This window comes from Embiotoca jacksoni, unplaced genomic scaffold (assembly GCF_022577435.1).
Source record: "Embiotoca jacksoni isolate LCO1_2020_lvr unplaced genomic scaffold, fEmbJac1.0.p SCAF_29, whole genome shotgun sequence".
Lineage (NCBI taxonomy): Eukaryota > Metazoa > Chordata > Actinopteri > Embiotocidae > Embiotoca > Embiotoca jacksoni.
This window is the reverse complement of record NW_027185380.1, coordinates 1,050,057-1,070,906: the sequence shown is the minus strand read 5'-3', so window position 1 is coordinate 1,070,906 and position 20,850 is coordinate 1,050,057. Positions and strand designations below refer to the sequence as shown.

General features: G+C 42.4%; 3 protein-coding genes across 3 annotated transcripts in view; 2 read left to right on the top strand and 1 right to left on the bottom strand.

Annotated features, from left to right (window-relative positions):
- Positions 1–33: 33 nt before the first annotated feature.
- emc7b (ER membrane protein complex subunit 7b) lies at positions 34–3,583 on the top strand. Its single transcript, XM_069161775.1, has 5 exons — positions 34–381; positions 1,580–1,699; positions 1,789–1,927; positions 2,359–2,439; positions 2,670–3,583. The coding sequence occupies exons 1-5, from the start codon at positions 155–157 to the stop codon at positions 2,817–2,819; spliced, it is 717 nt and encodes a 238-aa protein (XP_069017876.1). The 5' UTR covers positions 34–154; the 3' UTR covers positions 2,820–3,583.
- chrm5b (cholinergic receptor, muscarinic 5b) lies at positions 2,892–20,787 on the bottom strand. Its single transcript, XM_069161767.1, has 2 exons — positions 19,681–20,787; positions 2,892–8,362 (listed from the first exon to the last, which is right to left on the bottom strand). The coding sequence occupies exon 2, from the start codon at positions 8,287–8,289 to the stop codon at positions 6,760–6,762; it is 1,530 nt and encodes a 509-aa protein (XP_069017868.1). The 5' UTR covers positions 8,290–8,362; positions 19,681–20,787; the 3' UTR covers positions 2,892–6,759.
- The window catches only part of aven (apoptosis, caspase activation inhibitor), a 31,933-nt gene continuing 20,065 nt past the window's right edge, over positions 8,983–20,850 (top strand). The window contains exons 1-2 of the mRNA XM_069161774.1: positions 8,983–9,233; positions 11,071–11,242. Of these exons, the coding sequence (XP_069017875.1) occupies positions 9,039–9,233; positions 11,071–11,242 (367 nt within the window). The 5' untranslated portion in view covers positions 8,983–9,038. The remainder of the gene's footprint in view (positions 9,234–11,070; positions 11,243–20,850) is intronic.

The following is a 20,850-nucleotide window of genomic DNA, read 5'->3' as shown; positions in this document are numbered from 1 at the left end:
TGTTTTTTTTTTTTTTTTTTAAAGTGACGTCATTTTCCGCAGAGCCAGCTCCGTCTTCCGCGTCGTCGGTAAACTGTCCTTCAGTACGGTGTCGACGCGCAGACGGTTAGAAGTCGTTTTTGGTTTGTTTGTTTTTTTCGTGAAGACGGGCGACATGTTGCGCGGGGAAAGAATAGCGCTGTTGTGGGTGTTCGTGCAGGCGGCGCGGTGCTTCACCGACCTGGAGACGGGGCCCGGCGCCGGCGCCGGCGCGTCGACGCAGCCGAACGGAGATCGGTTCAAAATCGAGGGAAGGGCGATCGTTCCCGGGGTGAAGACGCAAGACTGGGTGTCCGCGGCCAGGATCCTGGTGGAAGGGGAAGAGTACGTCGGGTTTGTGAGGTGAGGAACAAGCCACGGCTACACGTGCCGGCTGGCCTCTTGAGCTACCGAGCGTTAGCGTTAGCGCTTACCGCTGCCGGTGACCGCGCTCGGGAGCTGCGGCGGGGCGGACGGCGGCTCCCGGCCGTCGCGGCGAAATTCACGGCTGGACATTGTTGTGGACATTGTTGTGGACGTTGTTGTGGACGTGGACTCCCGTCACGGCGTCGCGGAACTTGTTCGATGACATCGTGAACCCCACCGGGCCCCTGCGGCCTTGTAGCCGCAACCAAAACAAACCAAACGGTGGCGACGAGACGCGCGCCTGTTACTGAAAGTCTCCCAACCGGCGCTGACCTTGTCCTCATTATTATTATTAATTATTATTATTAATCAAATACTCGCCACTAAACAACACGCGCATCCTCTGTGGGTTTGTTTTCCACAGTTGTGGAATAAAGTGTGAACTGGATTTAATTGGACGGAGGGGGGGGCAGGTTTTTTTTCCTTTTAAATGTTTTCTCTTTATCAACAGAAATATAATCAGCAATTAATTTGATACCAGCGTTTCAGACGTATTTCAGGAAAAAACAAAAACAAATAACGTCATCAAATGTACCGATTCACACGTGTTAACGTCTATAATTGCAGGATTTGTTGCATCTTTTCATCATGTCTCATTATCTTCATATCATTTGTGTTTTTCAACTGTTATTTGTGCACTGAATTGCATCCTTGTGTAGATCTACCACGATGTTTGTGTGCGTCATATTGTAAGCTGATCATAGTCGAGCTGTCAGACATTATTTGGGTAATCATATCAATGTCCCCCTGGAGATTTGTTTATTTTTTTCCGAGCCAATGATTTAACACTTGACCTGGATAAAACACTCACTTCTTAGTTTATCATTTACACCTCGCTTAACCTGGTGTAATTGTATTGTGTTCTGCTCAGAAGTTATTTTTAAATATTTAGTTTACCCACAGGTGGTCAGAAGAAACATTTCTTTGTTTAAAGCACCACAGCAGACAAAAATGTCCAAACAGTTGAATCAGCATCTCTAAAATAGTTTCAACAAGAACATTATGTCCATCATGAGGTTCAGATTTACAGCGGGCCTGCTGTATTATATTGCATTATGCTTAGCTGCTGTATGTGTACTTAATAATTTGTGAATATGTGCAGCCGTGACAGAAACGTGACTCCCGTTTGTTACAGAACTGATGGGAGTTTTGCTGTGAATGACGTCCCGTCAGGATCTTACGTTGTGGAAGTCGTCACCCCAACCTTTAGGTTCGAACCGGTGCGCGTTGATATCACATCAAAGGGGAAGATGAGGTAAGGTCTCACGATCACGTTTGAATCCTGCTCGGTCTACTTTTTTTTAGACGCAAACTTAACCCACTCAACCATGTGTCGTTTCACAGGGCGCGTCTCGTGAACTACATCAAGACTTCAGAGGTGATTCGCCAGCCTTACCCTCTTCAAATCAGAGCCAACGGTCCTCACACCTACTTCATGAAGAGAGAAACCTGGGGCTGGACGGACTTCCTCATGAACCCAATGGTAGGAAAATGCACCAAACTTGTATGATTGACTTACATCTACATCATAAGTGGGTTGGAGAGATGGGTATGCTACAAAAGTGCAGCTTGTTAAAAACAAAGCATAAGCTGAGGTTTGATGGAGTCATCAGAACCAGGAAATACACTTTATTTAAAAAAAAAAAATGTAAATGCTCTGAACCCCACGACGTATGATAATAATAACTGGTGTGAACCTTTCTTGTGCAGAAAATCACATTTCCATTGCGTCAAGATTTTGTCCAAGTTCCTAACCAGTCAAACAGCGCTTGTTCTTTTAAATCAAGTTTGTTCTTTTACATTGATGAAGAAAAATAAGTCGTCGTTGACATTTTAATCCTTCGCTCGAGTCAAAGATGAATTAATTACATCTGAACTTCTTGTTTAAATGTTGTGTCTTTGTTTCCTTCGCAGGTTATGATGATGGTTTTACCCCTGCTGATCATTGTGTTGCTGCCCAAGGTGGTCAACACCAACGACCCCGAGATGAGAAAGGTAATTCATCTCTTAAAGGATTATTTGAATTATATAGAACATAGTACGATAGGAGTTCATTATGTTGTCTCTCTGGATTGTATTTAATATATTCTGATCAGTTTAATGAGGATTTATTTGCCTTATGCTGATGTGCTCATCGTAACTGTGACAAATGCCACTTAAATCGTTTACGTGATGCATTTGTAAAATCAGGACATTTGGCTGATCATTCACTCCCGTCTTTGTAGGAAATGGAGCAGTCCATGAACATGCTGAACCCCAACCCTGAGCTGCCAGACGTCTCTGAGCTGATGACCAAGCTCTTCTCCGGCTCCAAGGGCTCCAGCAAGGCGGGCAGCAGCAGCAAGGGCACCCGGCCAGCTGCCAAGAGGAGGTAGTACTGTACACGTCTCCTAAAATCTGCCTAAAGAAGCTCGACTAATGCCATGGAAGCAGGATTTTTAAGTGTCTTTTTTTTTTTTTTTTGGTCCTCTGGGTTTATTGTACAGATTTCTTCATAAATGGGATGTTTTGAGCACATCTGGATTTCTAATATGCTATTGGAGACTGAGCTAAAATTAATTTCCCCCCCCTCCCCATACTGCACTGATAGAAATTTCTGCGAAAGTTTTTTTTTTTTTTTCTTTTTTTTGGGATGATTGCTATGCTTTCTCCATGTGACTCTACTACTCATTCATCTTTTCTGTGCTAACCCTGCATTGTGCATTTTTCCACTGCTGCTAATTCCACTACCTGACAGAGAGCATATATACATATTCAGAGATTTTCTTGTCTTTTTCGATTTCGGTAATACGACTGTGAATGAAGATAAATTGAATTTTAAGACGGATAAATTCTTATTTAAAAGCCTAGATAAATAAACTGCAATGGTTTATGACAGCTGTGTTTTTATTTCCGACCATCTTATTCGAGAGTAAACACATGACCTTCTCAAGTTTTGAATTATTGTGGTGTACTGTATGGTGAGAACTCTCATACTGTACATTATGTGCCTAAGGTGTATAAATTAAGATGGTAATCACTGGAAGTTCAAAGAGTGAAAGAGCTGTGTGGTTGCTTTCAAGATCTCTACAGAGTGTAACAGGTTTTACTTTTATTAAAGCGGACAGTGAAGTCCATATTAAAGTCATTTTAAAATGTGTTTGTGGTAAAAAGTCCTCCTTTTGTCACTCTTAATTGCTAGTATTAGGGGCACATTGAGGAAAAAAATTAAGAGGATCATTTTTTGTATTCTGCATTTTGAGATTAGAGTCAAAATGTGGAGATTAAAGTTTAAATGCTTTGAAATGTTGACTTTATTCTCAAGATTTTGACTGAAATCTCAAAATAAAAAATGTAGTAATGATGAATAGCTCTAATAATAGAGTTTGACAAAACAAGCCCACCTCAAGGTCCAGTTACTGGCTTTTCTGGAGCTTTCATCTATACCGCATGTTCCTCTTCAGCATTTTGTTTGTTATGGAAATTGATCTGTTAGCATACAAGCTCAGTAGCTGCTGTATTTTTGGCTTCATAGTTAACTGAAGTGTTGTTGTTCTTTTACCACTGATCTTCAGCAGTGGGTCCAAGTTTGTTTATCTTTTGCATCGACACAAATATGCATGTAACGATGCTTACAGTTTATGACTCCAAAAGTTTTTGTGGTATTTGAAAAGCAACGGTACAGACCAACAAAAAAAAGATGGCTCACTGAGGAACTTAAAGAATGTTGTTAACACAAATAACCAGAAGCCTTTGAAAAAGGGCTTTTTATGAGGAAGGGAATGAATTCAATAAATATATTGTTCCTCAAGGAGAATGTGTTTTTGTGAGAAGCAGTGAATGAATATTTAACTTTGTTTATAAAGAAATTTCACAGGGTGCCAACGTGGACAAGAAGTCCTTAAAGTCCTACAGATGAAAACCGCCACTGAGCTCGCATGCATCCATCTCCTTGACAACCGAGCAAACGCCACTGGCTGATGACGCCGGTGTGATGCGATTGAAAGCGCAGACAAATGTAGACCTCCACTTAGGATTGCTTTGTCAAGTTGCCATTTTCAAGGTGAAGAATGAGCTGTTATATAAAGCTGGCAAAGTGGGTTTCTTCAGGTCAAATACCATCAAAATACTAAAATACGCAATGTAAGTATTTCTCTGAATACTTTCTGACATCCCCAGCATGCCTGTGGCTCTCACTCCAAGCACTTTAATACCCACTGAAGACATGAATGTTACAAATTCAATCATTTCAAACTAAGAAACTGGAGACTAGTTTTTATTTACCATTATCCAAAATTAGGGCAAACGGTCTCTTTGCTCAGCTGTGGATTTGCATCTCTAATGAGTATTTACAGTAACGGGACAGTGTGCTTGGGACGGACTCAAAAGGAGCTACGGGGCCCGTTCTCTTTGTAATTAAGGGACGTTGTTCAGCGGAACAGTTTTTATTGATGTTCGAACAACAACGGACAGTCTGTGACTGTGCAGACTCTCGTCAGTGGGATCAATACATTTCTTTTTTTATTTATTTGTTATTGAGTCGGAGCAAAGCAACTGTTCCGACATGAAGTCTCGGAAACCTCCGGTGACGTCTGGGAAGTCGGCTCTGCACTACGCAACAACAGTCATGCTGTCAGCGCACGTGCAAAAAGACATGACGCACCAGATCAGATTCGACACGTTTGATGGTGATTATAGTTCCGCCTTTTGAGTTTGTATTTCACTGTTCATATCAGTACACACAGACTCACTTCCACAAGAACTGCACAGACAGACGAAGAGCACGGATTCACTCACGAAGCACTTTTCCTACTATGAGCCTCACAAAAGGCACAGAGTTCAGGGAGATACATATGACATCAAAACTGCTAAAATGTACAACGGCATCAGTCATCCGTCAGAGACGTGGAGGGGGGGAAGGGGGGGACTTCAAATACCATGTTTACAAAGTCTTTTTTTTCTTTTTTTTTTACAGTAATGTGAACATTGTTGAGTGTAGAGGTGTGATCAATAAATAATCTCATATCATATCACCACTGTTAAACTAATTTAGCTGTAAATGCACAGAAATGTACAGATTAGCCCTTAAACACAAGATCAAATATTATTGGCAAGAGCCCAGATGAAAAAACAAGAAAAAAAACAACATTCACTAAACACTGATACACACAAAGCAATTTACATTTTCCATTTGTAGGGTGTAAAATCCAACATAATCAGTGAAATATGTTCTTCATACTATAATCACTTGAAATATTACAGTACATTATGTTCTTTATATACAGTGCAAGAGAGCAATAGAATAAAGGAGGATTATATGAGGTTTAAAGGATAAATTGAGAGTTTTTACTCTCATGCTCATGTTGATTAGAAGCAGGTTGTTAGTACCCCTTTAATCAGGCAAAGATAGATGTGTGAGATGCGGAAGTTACTGTACTGTAGTCTAACCCCCTGATTTATGTTCAGAGACTGACATATCCCAAGAATTTTATCTGTGAAGTTTGTAAATCTGTTTGAAAATATAAAAAGTTGCTCCTCATGACACCCGAACCTGCCTGTAAATCAGCACGTTTTTGACTTTTCGTTCCTTTTGAAATAATCCAGTGATAGTTATCTTTACCCACATCAGTGCTTTGCAAACGGGATTAGCCCAGCTCGGCATACTTTTAATGATGAGAATATCCAAGATGTTTAGAAATATAAGCTTTAAAACAGGAGGCTTTCGATCTAGTTTCCATGGAGATGCTAAATCATGCTCTAAAAACCTTTGCTATGATGTGAGAGAGACTGACAAAATCAACATCCTGCTTCTGTGTAAAAATATTTTTTTTTAAGTTCAGCCAGAGACAGTTACCAAATTAAGTGGGTAATGTAATAAAGTCTTTTGAGCACAAATTTTGCTTTTTGGGGAAATAATTATCCTTCCACACCTCTGTGAGAGGAAATTTAGACAATTTGGGAATGTAAAGAAAAAGCAAGCCTAAATGCATCAGCATGTCTGGCAATGAAATGAGCAAATGTAATGAGACAGAAAACACACAAACTGGAACTGACATTTGTGGCGTTCCTTTTTTAGGATACAATCTGAAACTATTCTTTCACCTTTTCATCCTGTGAGAATGTGCAGCCGACTTCATGGTTTGTGTCCTGTAATAATCTGGAACAGCTGTTTAAGTGCTGCATTAGGCTGATGGCATTTTTCCACCAACATGTATCTTCACACAAAAACCACATGCAGCACTTCATGCTGAAGTTGACCACTGACTACAGTATATTTAAAAGTAAATCCAACATGTGGGCAAAATAAAAAGTCTGCTGTGATCCTGCGGCGCCACATCAAGTCATCTTGTTGTTGACGTTTGGGTTCTGTCCTCCCCAGTAGAGCTTGTCCTCGCCTCTCCTCTTCCTCCTCCACTGGCAGAGCAGCAGCATGCGGAAGGTCTTCTGGAAGGTCTTGTTGCAGAGGGCGTAGCACATGGGGTTGATGGTGCTGTTGACGTAGCACAGCCAGTAGCCCAGGTGCCAGAGGGACACGGGGATGCAGGTGGCGCAGAAGGTGGAGATGAGCACCATGATGTTGTAGGGCGTCCACGTGAGGATGAAGGCCAGGAGGATGGCGCTGAGAGTCTGGGCCGCCTTCTTCTCCTTCACCAGCACCATCCTCTTCCTCTTGGTGATCTGGTTCTTCAGGACGGGGTCCATGGGCTTGGAGGTGGAGGAGGAGGAGGGGGAGGCGTTTTTGGCGGGCGGCTCTCCTTCAGGTGGACCCGGTGTGTCACTTGTCGGTTTGCTGTTTTTACTCTTCGAGCCCGGTTTGAACTTATAAGAGATGCACTTTTTACTATTCTTCTTCTTCGGAGTGGAAAAGTACTGATCCTCCGTGTAATCAGTCACCTGCCCGTTCTTATTATTTTGTCCACTCCCTGGCTCTTTGAAAGATCCTTGTGGGGTGTCTATTGACACGTGATGCTCCTCCTCCTCTGACGACGTGTAGCTGTTAAAAGAAGTGATCTGGTCTGCTTTCACCCAAGCCTCATCTGACCTGGTGGTGGTTTTAGTGGCATTACTTTGATTGGATGAGGACCAGGAGGCCTGACTTCGGTCCCTCCTCTCTCTGGTGAAATGAAAACAGGAATGAATGATGGTTTTCTGTGGTTTAGTCCCCTCTGGAGCGTTCTCTGTTGTCAGCCCCTGCAGCTCTGCCAGATCTTTGGTCCGTTTTTGCGTCTCCTTGTAGATCCTGCAGTACAGGATGGTCATAACCGAGACCGGGATGTAGAAAGCAGCGATGGCTGTCCCAAATGTGATCACAGGCTCTGTTAAAAACTGGATTTGGCATTGGTTTAGAGGCACTGTTCTCTCTCCTATAAAGTACTGCCAGCAGAGAATAGGCGGCGCCCAGAGGACGAAGGACACCAGCCAGGCCAGGCCGATCATGATGGCCGCTCTCTTCGGAGTCCTCTTTGCCCTGTAAGTCAGCGGCCGCGTAATGGAGAAGTATCTGTCAAAGCTGATAACAAGTAGGTTCATAACTGAAGCATTGCTGGCTACATAATCCACTGCCAGCCAGAGGTCACATGCAAGGTTCCCCAAGGACCAGTAACCCATTAGTATATACGTGGTGTACAAGTTCATGGACAGCACTCCAATGATGAGGTCGGCAAAGGCCAAGCTCAGCAGGTAGTAGTTGTTCACAGTCTTAAGTTGGCTGTTTACTTTGAAGGACAACATCACCAGGACGTTGCCAACTATAGTTATCAGGCTGACGATGGCCGACACCGTAGCGATGGCTATAACCTCCCAAAGGCTGTGAGGAGCAGCCGGGACATGTGACGTGTTGCCAAAAGTGCTGTTGGGGAGATCCATGGTGCAGCGATGTCTGTCTGTGTTACAGTTGTAAGATGTGCCTGTGTGGCCCCATGCAGACTGAGCAGCTTTCCTGAAGTGAAGAGAAAAGAGCAGTTACAAATAACTATACACAAATGGTGAGGTTTTTTTTTCCAATCAATTTACCCATTTTACAGAATTATTAAACTGATAATAGCTTTCTTGAACCTTAAATTTGTGATATAATACTGCATGCCATATAGAAATAACAATACTTTTTTTTATACATACTCTCAAAGCATCTTCTTCATTAAAAATCCTGAAAGCTTGACTGAAGTGTGATTTATTTTAACAGATACCAAATTTTAGTATTTAATATTTTTTTATTTAGAAAAAAAGTATTTTTCATTGATAGTTATTGTTGTGTAAATCCAGACTTGTGCATTTTAAAATTATTGTTCTAATTGTATGTATATATTTATTTTATTTGAACATTTCTACATCTTTTCTACCTTATATAAATTGTATTCCACGAGAACAAACACTCCGGTTAGAATATGGTTAAACAATTCATATCATGTTTCGTTTCATTACTTTACGGTTGCCATTTTCTTCATTTCTGTACAGAAAGATTTTCTCAACATGTTGGTCCCGGCTGGTCCGAATGAAACCTTGGAACCATTAAATCGAATACGAGTTTTTCGTGGGACGCATTTCCTTGTAACACCCATTTCTATCGGGTGTCACAAGGTGTCGCGTGCTTAGTTGTCCGTCCACTGTTGACAGTAATGGAGGCAAGAGTGAGCAGAGTCCGGGGAGGCAGTTGGAGAAGAGGCGGCCGGGGTGGAAACGACGGCGACAGCTTTAGCGGTGATCACCGAGGTCGAGGGAGAGGTGGCCACCACCGCGGCCGGGGGAAACGAGACCACTACCGGGGTCGTGGACGCGGGGTTGGCGCCCAGGAAGCGAACTTCCATCAGCGGGTGAGAGAGCACGGGAATGTGCGTTCTATCGGCACTCCGGTTCCCTTTGCTCCGCCAAACTTCATTGAAAATCTAGCGATTTTGGGAGCTTTCGCCGTTCAAGCAAACGCACACATATTTACTTGATAATGTAAATACAAACAGGGCTTCTTCTTCAATTCGGCCGAACAGGCACTCATTTCAGTGTGGTGGTTAAAGCTAATTTGAACCAAAATGCCAGCAGAGGCTGGTCCACAGCATTGTGAAAACTTCTAAACATTGACAATTTGTTGAAAAAAAAGTTATGCATCATGGACACGCTAAATGCCAAGTTTGCCTAAGTGATAATTTATATGTATGCTGCAGGCTTCCGTACAGTTTATATGCTGATTACTTTGCAGTAGAGAGAGTCATCATGAATTCATCCACACTCTTCTGCTGTTCATAGGATGTACACATACGGTATGAAACCACACCACCACGTATATAGAGCTAGATTGATCAGAATGAACCTTTTTTTTTTTTTTAGATGAATCATCATTGTGATGAAGCACTTGAAAAATCTCCTAAGTCTCTTCTTTAACATTTTCATTGTGCAATCTGGGCCATGGGTACAACACTGGAGGCTTCAGCTTAATTTCCACTGGGATGTTCAGTCAGTTAATGACCTTGCCATGGCAACTGCAGAATTATAGGAGAAAACAATGGGGTCTCTGTGATTGCAATCATAGAAATCTCCTTTTGGTGCATAGGGGCTCCGTGATTGCAATCATAGAAATCTCCTTTTGTGCATCTGTAGCTACCATCCGGTCTTTAATGATATTTTTGGTGGAGAAAAAAAACGAGCACGGTACTTGTTTGACTTTTTCTAAGGCACGTTAAAAACTGAGCAAATCCACAGTTTCGCCAGACTCATATCTTGCGCTGCACATTTCCATGGCAACATTATCAAAACATTTGTGCAGCTATGTGACAGAACAGAATAGAAGCGTATGACTCAGACGAATTGAATGACTTTTGGTTTTGGCCCTGACGTCTATTCTTTGCCATACGCTCGACCCTTTTGGTAGGCTTAGCTACTAAATTATGAATAAGAACTATGCGTTAATCACCGCTTTACAAAATGCTCTTTGACTTATACCCCGTGGAGCACAGTCAGCAAAAGTATTTTTGGTTAGGAAAATCTTAGTCACAATCCCCAGTGCATGTAGTTTATAGAGTTTTGAAAAATGAAGAAAAATGAGACAAACAAATCACTTTTTTTTTTAGACCATGTGCTGAATCTCTGTCGTAATGTACACCTGTTAAGTTATACAACAAAAGCCAGGATTTAAATTTAAAATAAAAATACCGTCCCTTCGTGTACATTTTCCAGCCAACAATTCCATGACAGATTTCTGAAAGTTTGTCTTCCCTTCATCCACCATTTGAAATGCACACGTCACGGTAAGATTAGAGGGAAGATGTTACATTTCGCAGACCAAGTGATTAATCAAGCTGCATCTAAACATGTTTGTACCTTTTTGAAGCTGAGAATTTGAAAATTTTGCACACTTTATGCTGCAGTTATCCAGATGTTTAGACATTTCAGCTACAGTGGGCTTCGAAGTCTCCCTCGAGCTCAATTTTGTGCGTGCACAACAGAGTGAAACCCCATTATTGCTTTTTAATAGTTGTATCCCAGTCTTTCTCTTTGCCACCTTCCAGCTCAGCCATCTGAAATAAGTATAAACACTGAAGCCTTTAGCCGAGGTCTGATGACGTGCTGTGTGCCGTAACTCTGGGCGATCTGATTCTGCTCATTGATTTTCTTTGATGTCATGTTGCTCATTGTGTCCCATGCGATGTTCTCCTGTAGGATCAAGATGAAAAGGACGACGTTCAGGAGGAAGATGACAGGACGGAGGTGTTCTCCAGGAGGAAGCTGGAATCCAACTGGGACCGTTACCAGGAGTCTGAGAAGCAGCAGCCGGCGGACGACACGCCCACTCAGAGAGGAACAGACTACCACGTGCTGCTGGAGTCAGCAGGTGAGATGTAAACACCGAACGTGGCAGGGAGATGCTTTTGGTGACGGTGATGTGTAATCGTGTGTTCAGGCAGCCGGGAAGTGGAAAAGTTTTGGGGTCTTCATTCAAAAACAGGCGGCACCCAGAAAATGTTCAGTCAGAATACAGAAAACTCAAGAGGTGAAGTGGAGAGTCACAGAGGTCAATATTATTTGTACACTACATTTCTACATGGTTTGATGTACTGCTGTTTTGAATGTTCAACGCAGCTACGTGAACGAGGTTGGCCAAGTTAACCGAGTTCTGTAATTTCACCTTAATTTTGGAGCGGCTACATTTCTCCTTTTCACCACAAACGCTGCCGTGTCAAGCGACGTCAAAAATACTTCACAGAGCTCTCAAAAATCTTTTACTTTCTGAGCAGGAAACTCACAGTTCACCTGGTGTTCAGGTGTATTAAGAGCAGAACTCTCCCACTTCCCAGTTGCTCATGAATGTACCGTAATTCCATGTAGGATTTAAAGCTGAGGTAGGCAGTTTTTTTTTTTTTTTTTTTTTTTTTGGTGGCTTCATTTGGGAAAAACTTCATAATAACCTTTAAGCATTGTGGTGGCGGGGTGTGGTTAGCTCAGCTGCAGGGGGTAGAGAGTGGGAGGAGTGGTTCAGGGAACGGTGCCGGGCTGGTGTAATGAGCACAGCTGAGCTGGATGTGGACTGATGAGCTCTCCCCTATAAAGGGGAGCAGGGAGAAGGAGGCGGAAGAGGAAGCGGTTGCACGAGTACATTGGTGTATGGGCCGGGGCAAATAAAAGCATTTTACACCTGAACGTACGGCTGAGCGTGTCATCTGTGTCCAGGAGAGACCCCGGTAGCACCAACCTTGCTACAAGCATATTTTAAATCAAGTAGTCTGAGAGAACAGGAGACGTCGGCACCTTTTCTGGGCTTTTTAGTCAGAAAATGTAGCTTGTGGCGGAGACTTTAGACCAATCGCAGATCATTTCAGAGAGAGGGGACGCTTGCGTTGGCTGCTCTGCAAAGTGCAGACGGTCAGTTTGACCGAAGATGATCAAATTATCACTGTGTTGAAGGAAAAGCTTATTAGCCTTTAGTAGAAATACTCTGTGTCAAATACTCCGCTGTGTCTGGATGCATTTTTCTGAGGTTGTCTCTGTATGCTAATTAGTTAAAAGGAAATGCCTGTTGCCTTAAGGGACTTTAATTGCTCTGTATGGACACTGCTGTCAGATGGCTGCATGGCAGATCCTTGTTTGTCTTTGCTGATTTCAGCCTCAGTGGTCAGTGTTTGGGCCCCTGGGATCTTTACACTCTTTGATTCTGTTGATATCCTTTCCCCCAAAGGATCACAAGTAACAGAGCTCGGTGCGGTCTGATTAGAGCGGAGCTCCAGATTTCATCATCGGGCTGATTCTCGGCACCAATTTAGCCAATGTCCCGGGCTTCTGTAAATACGGCAGATGGTCAGCCCCTAAATCTGTCGGGAGTGTCGCCAGGTTATAATTTTAGTTGCTTAGTCTCATTTTAGCTGCTACCAAGCGTGAAACACAAAACAGCTCCTGCTTGTTTTGAATCTCCGTGGCTGTCGCGTCTCCAGCAATTAATTCGTGATGATTTTGCAGCGTCGTGAGTTTGAGTTGAACGCGGCCACGTTTCTGCAGCTCAGTCAATTTTTACGATCAGTTCCAGTGAGCAGCTTCTCTCGTCTTGTCGACATCCTGATTATTCCTGGACCGATGGCGAGTGAGTGCAGCGATATTGACCCGAAGCATCTCGCGACGTGACATGTCTGCTTCTCCTTTTCATCCGCTCTTCTTGCGTCACGTTTTCTAAGGCGACACACACCCCTGGTTAGAAGTTTCAAACTGTTTTCTGTCAGTATCTTACTGTCGAGCTGGATTTTTACTGTCTCCACCAGAGGTACTGAATGATGGAGCTGATGAACCTCCTCTAAAATAACATTTCCAGTCAAATCTTCCTACGAGCTGGAAGATTATAAACACTATTAGAAGTAAATTCTAAATGCTCAACTCTGTGATTACTTTAAGCCACTAGATTTTTATGGGTTTATGTTTTCTGGCTACTTTTCTAGGCATCCTATATGTTAGAATCCAAACACGAGTACTTCCTGCATTTTGGGAATCAACAATACATCCTGCTAACATCTATTTTTTTGGTATTCACAACCTCGCATCTCTGTATTTTCTGAAAGCTCCAGGTGCCCGAGTTGTGACTGATGTAATAATACTAATAATAAAAGTAAATTTTTGGGGGGTTAAATAGCTTCCCTTCCACTCAGCCTCTTGTCAGCGTGACTGAGTAGATCTCATAATGTACTGCAGCGGGTAGTTGAGTGTTTTTCATGGATAAACAGGTGTTTTGGTGTGGAAGTGTAAAAGTGTTATCCAGCGTTAGATCATTTGAATTTTATAAAGCATTAGGATGTGATTCGGGTATTAAGATGCCATTATTCAAAGTAGGGTTACACCAACTCATTGCCTTTGGTTTAATTAACTAAAGTCAGCCAGCCTGCATGCTGTGATGATTGAGTTTCCTTTTTTTTTTTTTTTCAACAATGGCATATAAATGAACTGGAAAGCATTTAAATTCGATTTTACTTCCTTTGCACATTTTATGTTTTTTTTCCCCCTCAAATTACCCGTTTATGCTTCATGCTTGTTCAATTCATTATTTCACAGCTTCTCGCATCTCACGGTGTTTAACATATTTAACAGGTGGTTGCACTTTTTCAAGAAACGAGAGAAAAAAAGTTTTAGTGTTTAACAGCGCTGTAAAGCTACACTTATTGATATTTTGGGATGAAAATACAAGTCAAAAGACTGTCTACTGCGAACGGGGTTGCTCATAGTGACAAACCATCAGAGGATAATTCCCTGACTCTGCAGTTTCCCCTCAGATCCAAGGAGCGTTTTAGTGTCTTTCAGACATTTGTTTTGGTTGTACGGCGTGCGTTTTTCCCGCAACTCTTTTTATCAGCGTCAGCAGAAGCAGGACAAAAGCTCCAAAACCTCCCGGTCCGCTCGCTGCCCAGCGCCAAACAACACACTGACAGAGTTAGTGACTAGCTGGTGAACAAAGTGAAGCATTAAGCCGCTGAGTCAGATATTTAAACCAAGACAAAGCTGGGAGGAGAGTAAACATCGAGCTCATATCCATCAGGTGGTCACAAACAGAAACATGACTTCAAATGAATTCTGCTCTTGTGCGTATGGATGTATAAATAAGCAGCTGTTTTGCCGGTGCTATCCGATAACATGTCAGTGTTGTGTTAAACCCTGAAAAAAAAAAAAAAAAAGAATCCATTAATGCAGCTTTAAAATGGTGTCTCCAGGGGACCGAGGCATAATAACACCTAATAACACTAATTATCACTATTTCTGGAAGGAAAATCGACAAATTTAATGATGACACTCACGCCTGACAGCCTTCATCGATCGCACTGTTTAAGCTTGAATCCAGACCTGTAATCTGCTGAATCTTGCTGTTAATGACTAGTAGAGCACATTTTTCATAGGCATATTTCTTCGATCAGCCTCTGACGAGCCGTGCAGGACTTGAACTTGCTTTTGTTTTTAGAGGAAGTCATGAGTCTCAATGAGTGATTTCAGCAGCGAACTGTTTTTTTTCTGTCTTTTTTTTTTTCTCACGCCATCAGAAAGTTGGTGTTTTCAGTTAGCTCTCTCTCCTTCTCTTGTAGTGTAAATGCCAAAAGGTGCTCGTTGTGATTTGTTTGAGTCCTATCTCTCGTCTCTGTGTTTTGCCCACATTGGCAGATTAGTCATGCCGCACAGCAAGAGGCTGCCGCTCTCCAGAGTATACTTAATTGTACGTGGGAGGTGATGCTTTTAAGAGCTGTTTTTTTTTTTTTTTTTGTTCTCTTTTTGGCCAATTAACGTAGCCGTGAAATCAGAAATTCACCGCAGAAACCTCCCTTTTTCCTCCTCAGTTGAAGTTGGTGCATAAACACTTCTTGTGCAGCCTCACTTTGTCTTTCCAAAGTGTTGAAGTGCGCTCCTCGTTTTATCGGCAAGATTGGACAGAAGCATTTGGAGATTTTAATGTATTTCTGGAGAGAAATGGCCTACAGCGGTGCTTCGCAACCTTTTGCAACGTATCTTGCAATTCTTCCGAGATTCAAAATCCCAGCCGGGGCAGCGAGGTCGAGAGCCGAGCGTCACCTGCAGCGCGGCGGAGGCGTTAGACGGCAGCGTGATTGTAGGCTGATGATTTTTACAACATTTTAATCAAGTAGATGCAGTGTTTTCTGCTTTTGCTGCACAGCAGTCTGTCGTACTCCACACGCTGAGAGCTGCAGAGATGCAGTCTGTCATAACAGGGCATTTCATCCCATAATGTTGCGAGCGACTGTTATCGGAGCTGAGCACATTTCAACAAAACAAAACAGTACAAATATATACCTGAGTGGGCGGGGATTGTTTTTGTCCTGCCTGACACTTAGGAGAAGAAAGCACAGAGGTTTTGTAAAATAAAAGCTGTGGAGCCCCGGAAAGAGGATCTTCAAAGCTGCAACAGTTAGTTAATTAATTGATTAGATGACAGAAAATGATCCTAGAATTCACTTCCTTCACCTCCTTTAACAGAATATCTTTGCATTTTGGACTGTCGCTCAAGGAAAGTCCAAATTCAAGTTGCACTTTTGGAGGCTGGGATGCAAGTTTGCGACTCTTTTTTGATGATTTATTGATCAAAAATATAATCAGTTAATTAAGAGAAGAATCTACAGAGAAAGTAACCATTCGTTGAAGCCCTAAACGGATATTTCTGAGTCAGTTTGTTGACTTTATGATTACGTGCAGCCACTATTTGTCAAAAGATAAATGAGTTTGCTTTTAATTAATACCATAAGTCCAGCGAGACAATTTCAGAGAGGACTAACTGATGAGCTTGTCATGCGACTGTGACGACATCCATCGTGAGTCAGCTGGGCCCGATTTAGTATGAAGTACCTGGACGCCGCAAAGCAACTCCTTTAACTGCTTTCTGGTAGAACTGGTTTTGTTGGTTACTAGTTTTTGTAAAAGAAAAAAGTCTGAGGTAAAAAAAAAAAAAAAAAAAGGCACCGTCATTAGCTTAGAGTTGTGTAAATACACCCGTCAGCACCTTTAACTCCTACAAATACTTGTAAAAAGCTTTTAATGTCGAGAGCGACTTCCACTTCTAGATAGAGATGCAGAGACCGTCTCATCAAAATGGCTCAACGGTTCCAAAGGTTACTGAAGCTTTGAAACCAGTTGTGCAGTTATATTCCTCCCTGAGGTGCAGCCGTCGAAGCCTTCAGTGTCAGGAAAAGTCTGTGTTTGTTCTCTGAGCTCCACGAGGAGCCGTCTTCCATCTTAAATCGAGATTTTAACTCGATTAAGAATGTGATTCCAGACAAAATCAGACATGCGAATAAACTTATTTTTGCCTACAGAGCCTCTGAGGAGTCGTCTGAAAAAAAAAAAAAAAAGAAAGAAATTTGAGTGCATAAGTTTTCATGCAGTATGATCAAAATCTCTAGAAGAGTCACGAAATGAACTCTGAGGATTATTTAATCACCATTAAAAAATTATATAATCTTAAAATGAGAAATGTAGATACAAATGTATTCAGCATTTGGGGATTTTCACCCATATAGTCAGTGAATGGATTAGTGAGTTGACAGAAAATTAATTGCCAACGATTAAATTTTTTGATTACTGTGAATATTTCCTGTTTCCTTCAGTCCTGGATGATAACAAACTGAATATCTTTTCATTGTGGACTGTTGGTCAGGACAAAACAAGACATTTAAGACTGCACCTTCGGCTTCAGGAAACACTCGCCGACAATCGATTAATTTAGAAAATTACAAAATCGTTATTTGCAGCCTTTAATATATATATAAAATATATATATATATATATAAAAATAAAAAAAATCTGTTTTTCACCCCAAAATGATCCTATATATCTAAAACGGGTAGAATTTAAGCTGAAGAATTGAGGTCCAAACATCCCGCTTGTTTCTCTTATACATTCTGCATTAGGTGTTCTCCTGCAGACTTTGTCACTGCTGATGTTTATACAGCACCCATTTATCTCACTTCAGGCTGTTTATATTTCATTTGGACTCTTTCTTCCGTTTAATGTGTCCAGATGTATTTGCTGCTGCAGTGAGCAACACACTTTTCCCTCAAAGAGCCTTAAAGTTTCACCTCATCTATGAATAGATGAATGGACACAGCATTCACAAAGACTTGAAGCTTTTCAGTAGATTTTCGTTGCCAATCTGGTCAAAACAAATAATACACAATTAAGTTGTTAGGGAACAAAGTGTCTCGGTTTGTGTCGCAAAAGCTCTTTTGAAATCTCGACTGTACTCGGCGTGATTAGGAAGAATGGAAAATTATATAAACAAACCGTTTGATTTAGATTGAAGCATCCCAAGTTCTCTTGGCGTTCATGTGTCTTCGTTGACCTCTGACGTTTCAGTGCGTGAGGATGCAGCAAACTCTTTTTTTTTTCCACGACTGTGGCTTCCAGACTCAGGAGGCTTTTCAAGGATGAAACCTTGGTACTTTGTGATATTAAAAATATTTCCCGACCAGTTCATTTTCAAAGCACCTTTGTGCAGAGAAGGTTTTCATAACCTTGAGAGCTTCAGTTGTCGTGAAACAGAGGGGTGTTTTGCTGAATAGCAGATGTATTAATTGAATTAAAACACAATCAAGTTGCCTTCTTGCCTCGAGAAACAAATTGCTCTCTACCTTTTTTTCCTTTTTTTTTTCTTTTTTTCTTTCCGTCAGGTTCGTCTTAGTCTTTGTTGGGGGTTGATTGTGCTGTTGCTAGGGCCAATGCACACATGGTGCAATTCCCTTATTCTGAGTGTGTGTGTGTGTGTGTGTGTGTGTGTGTGTGTGTGTGTGTGTGTCTCCGCGTGTCCATGTGCCTGTATGACGGGGCGGTGGAAATTGCCGACCAGTTATTTACATCCTAACACGGTCATCTATCTGTACACATTAAAGGGGGGATCAATCCTCTTCCCCCGCAGCCGTAGTTTACCAAGGCCGCTAATGGGCACCTATCAAGGCTCTATCATAATGAGACAAAAGGAAATCACATTAGCGCTTCGGTGATTCGGCTAACTAGATTGACAAACACAAGGACGTTTTCCTAACCGAGATGAATAGTCCCAATCATGGCATTAATTTATATGTTCCGGTGTCGTTATGGATACTTGATTAGCCATGTCGAGTGGAGGAAACTGGCGTCAAAGCGGAGGAATGAAGCCAGTCATGTACTGTCTGTGTGGCAGAAATAGGAAACTGAAGCATTACAGGTGGTTGGTTTGTTTCCCTGTTCCTGCTGATGGAGTACAGGCCGGTGGAAGATGGCGTGGGGCTAAATAAAGCCGCAGGTGGATCATAGACACTTCAGCGAGATCATCCCACTGAGCAGTCTGCCCACTTTCATCCTTGCATACCTGAGCCATCTTTTATGTGCCGCTACGTTACCATGTGGTTTCATTTTAGTGGATTATCGTCTGTTAGACGTATTAGTTTATAAAATGTTGAAGTTAATAGAAAATCTCCAGTCATTTTTTTTTTTTCCGGACCAAAACTGCAAAATTTCAATTCACATTCAGACGATAGCAGCAAATCTTCACATTAAAGAAGACGGACCTATTTAATATTTTACATTTTTGCTTAAGAAATGATCTGCCACAGTCATCAAAATGATCACTCGAGTTGCCAGTTTTTCCCATTAACAATTCACAATGAATTAATGAATTTTTGTTGTTGTTATTGATTCACTGTTTGAGTCATTTTCAAGCAGAAATGCAGAACAGTTGACAATTTTAGGTTCTCAACCGTGCATTCTGTTGCTGTTAAAACATCGTTTTAAATGGAATATTTTGAACTTTTTGTCAATAAATACTAAATATTTGGTGGCCTAGTAAAATAATTTGTATTGCAGAAAAGCAGCAATTCTTAACATTTAACAAGCTAGAACAGGTGAACGTTTGAAATGTGACTGATCATGGTTTTTAATGATGCCTTAAATCAGATCAATTCCCTCTTCATACGTCCTACTTTAATTAAACACACAACAGCGCTACAAACCCACACTGAAACCTATTTAAGATCAATTAAACAACCCTTGTGTGGTGTAGAAAATCCACGATTTGACATGCATACCGCAGAGCTCGGAGTCTGAACTATAAAAGCTCTGCTGACAGCTGATGAACCCCAGTACTTGTTCCATGATTAGTTAATAATGCGACTCCGGCTGGATTTACTATAGAGTAACACAAATGTTATCATGTTAGAATATCTAATATGATGTTGGTGAACGGTAAGTAGGGTCAGCTGACAGCTGCTCCCGTGAATTCTTTAATTTCCTGCCATAATAGCCACATCAAACAGAATACATACTCACCCTGTACGGCAAAACGCGATGCTCCAGTAGTAGGCGGCCGCTCTGCCAAGTCTTTGATACACTGTTTTTCCTTTACTTCCCCCAGTGTTGAACTCCGTTTTCTTCTCCCAGCTCTGCAAGTCTTCTCCGGCTCTCTCACTACTTCACACCTTCCCTCGCCGGCTCTCTCTTCCCCTCCCCTGTTCCCTCTCGCCGACTTTTTTCCTCTCCAACGAGGTGAAAAACACACTTGTCAAATACAGGTAGGTCATCACACCGTCGCTCATCCTCACCAGTTGCTAAGTACGAGGCACTCTGAGGGCAAACAAGTTGGGCAGCATCGTCGTGCAGCACACCCGCAGCTCCTGAATGCGTCGGCTTCTTTCTGAGACGAGATGGTAAACGCAACAGCTGTTCAGCGTCAACGTCCACGTGGCAAAGCGGCCGAGGTGCCTCGATGGTGCTGTTCAGACCTTTTTTCACAGAAGGGTGAATTTCTAGGAATGAGCTCCTCGTTCTCCGCAGCAGCGACGATCAACTGACGGCGTCGTCAAAGCTTTTTTTTTTTTTTTTTCCCCCCCCTTTGTCGCCAAAGATGAACCAGCGAGCTCAAAATCTTCTGAGAAATCAAAGAAAGCAGCAGAAAAAGTCTCAGTTTCTCACTCTTTGTGCAAAAGTTTGGGCAACTCCACTGGCAAGGAAGGAGGGTAAAGCTTCGTTGATCCTCAAGGCTGCACACGCTGAAAGACTTTTTGTCTCCTACCAGGCTTCTGCCCGCTGCCGCCGGAAAAGCTGCTTAAACGCGCGCCGCACTTTCATCCTCAGCAACATTCGCTCGTGAGCCACCGTTAGGAGAAAATTCCCACATAGGTGGAAGCCACATGCTGTATCCGAGCACTGAGCAACATGTAAGAGGAGGGAGGAAGAGGTGAGGAGGAGGCGGAGGAGTAGGATGAGGCAGAGGAGGGGGGGGAGAGCCGGAGGAGGAGCTGATGTGGATGTCAGCAGCAGCTGAGTGTTTGCCTTTGCGATGGCAGTGCATGAGAGCTGTATGTCTTCATCAGAGAGGAAGTGCATTCACACAACTGCTGGCTCCTCAGTCTGGGGCGCACACACACACACACACACACACACGCACACACACACACGCACGCACACACATGCGCGCACACACGCACACACACGCACGTC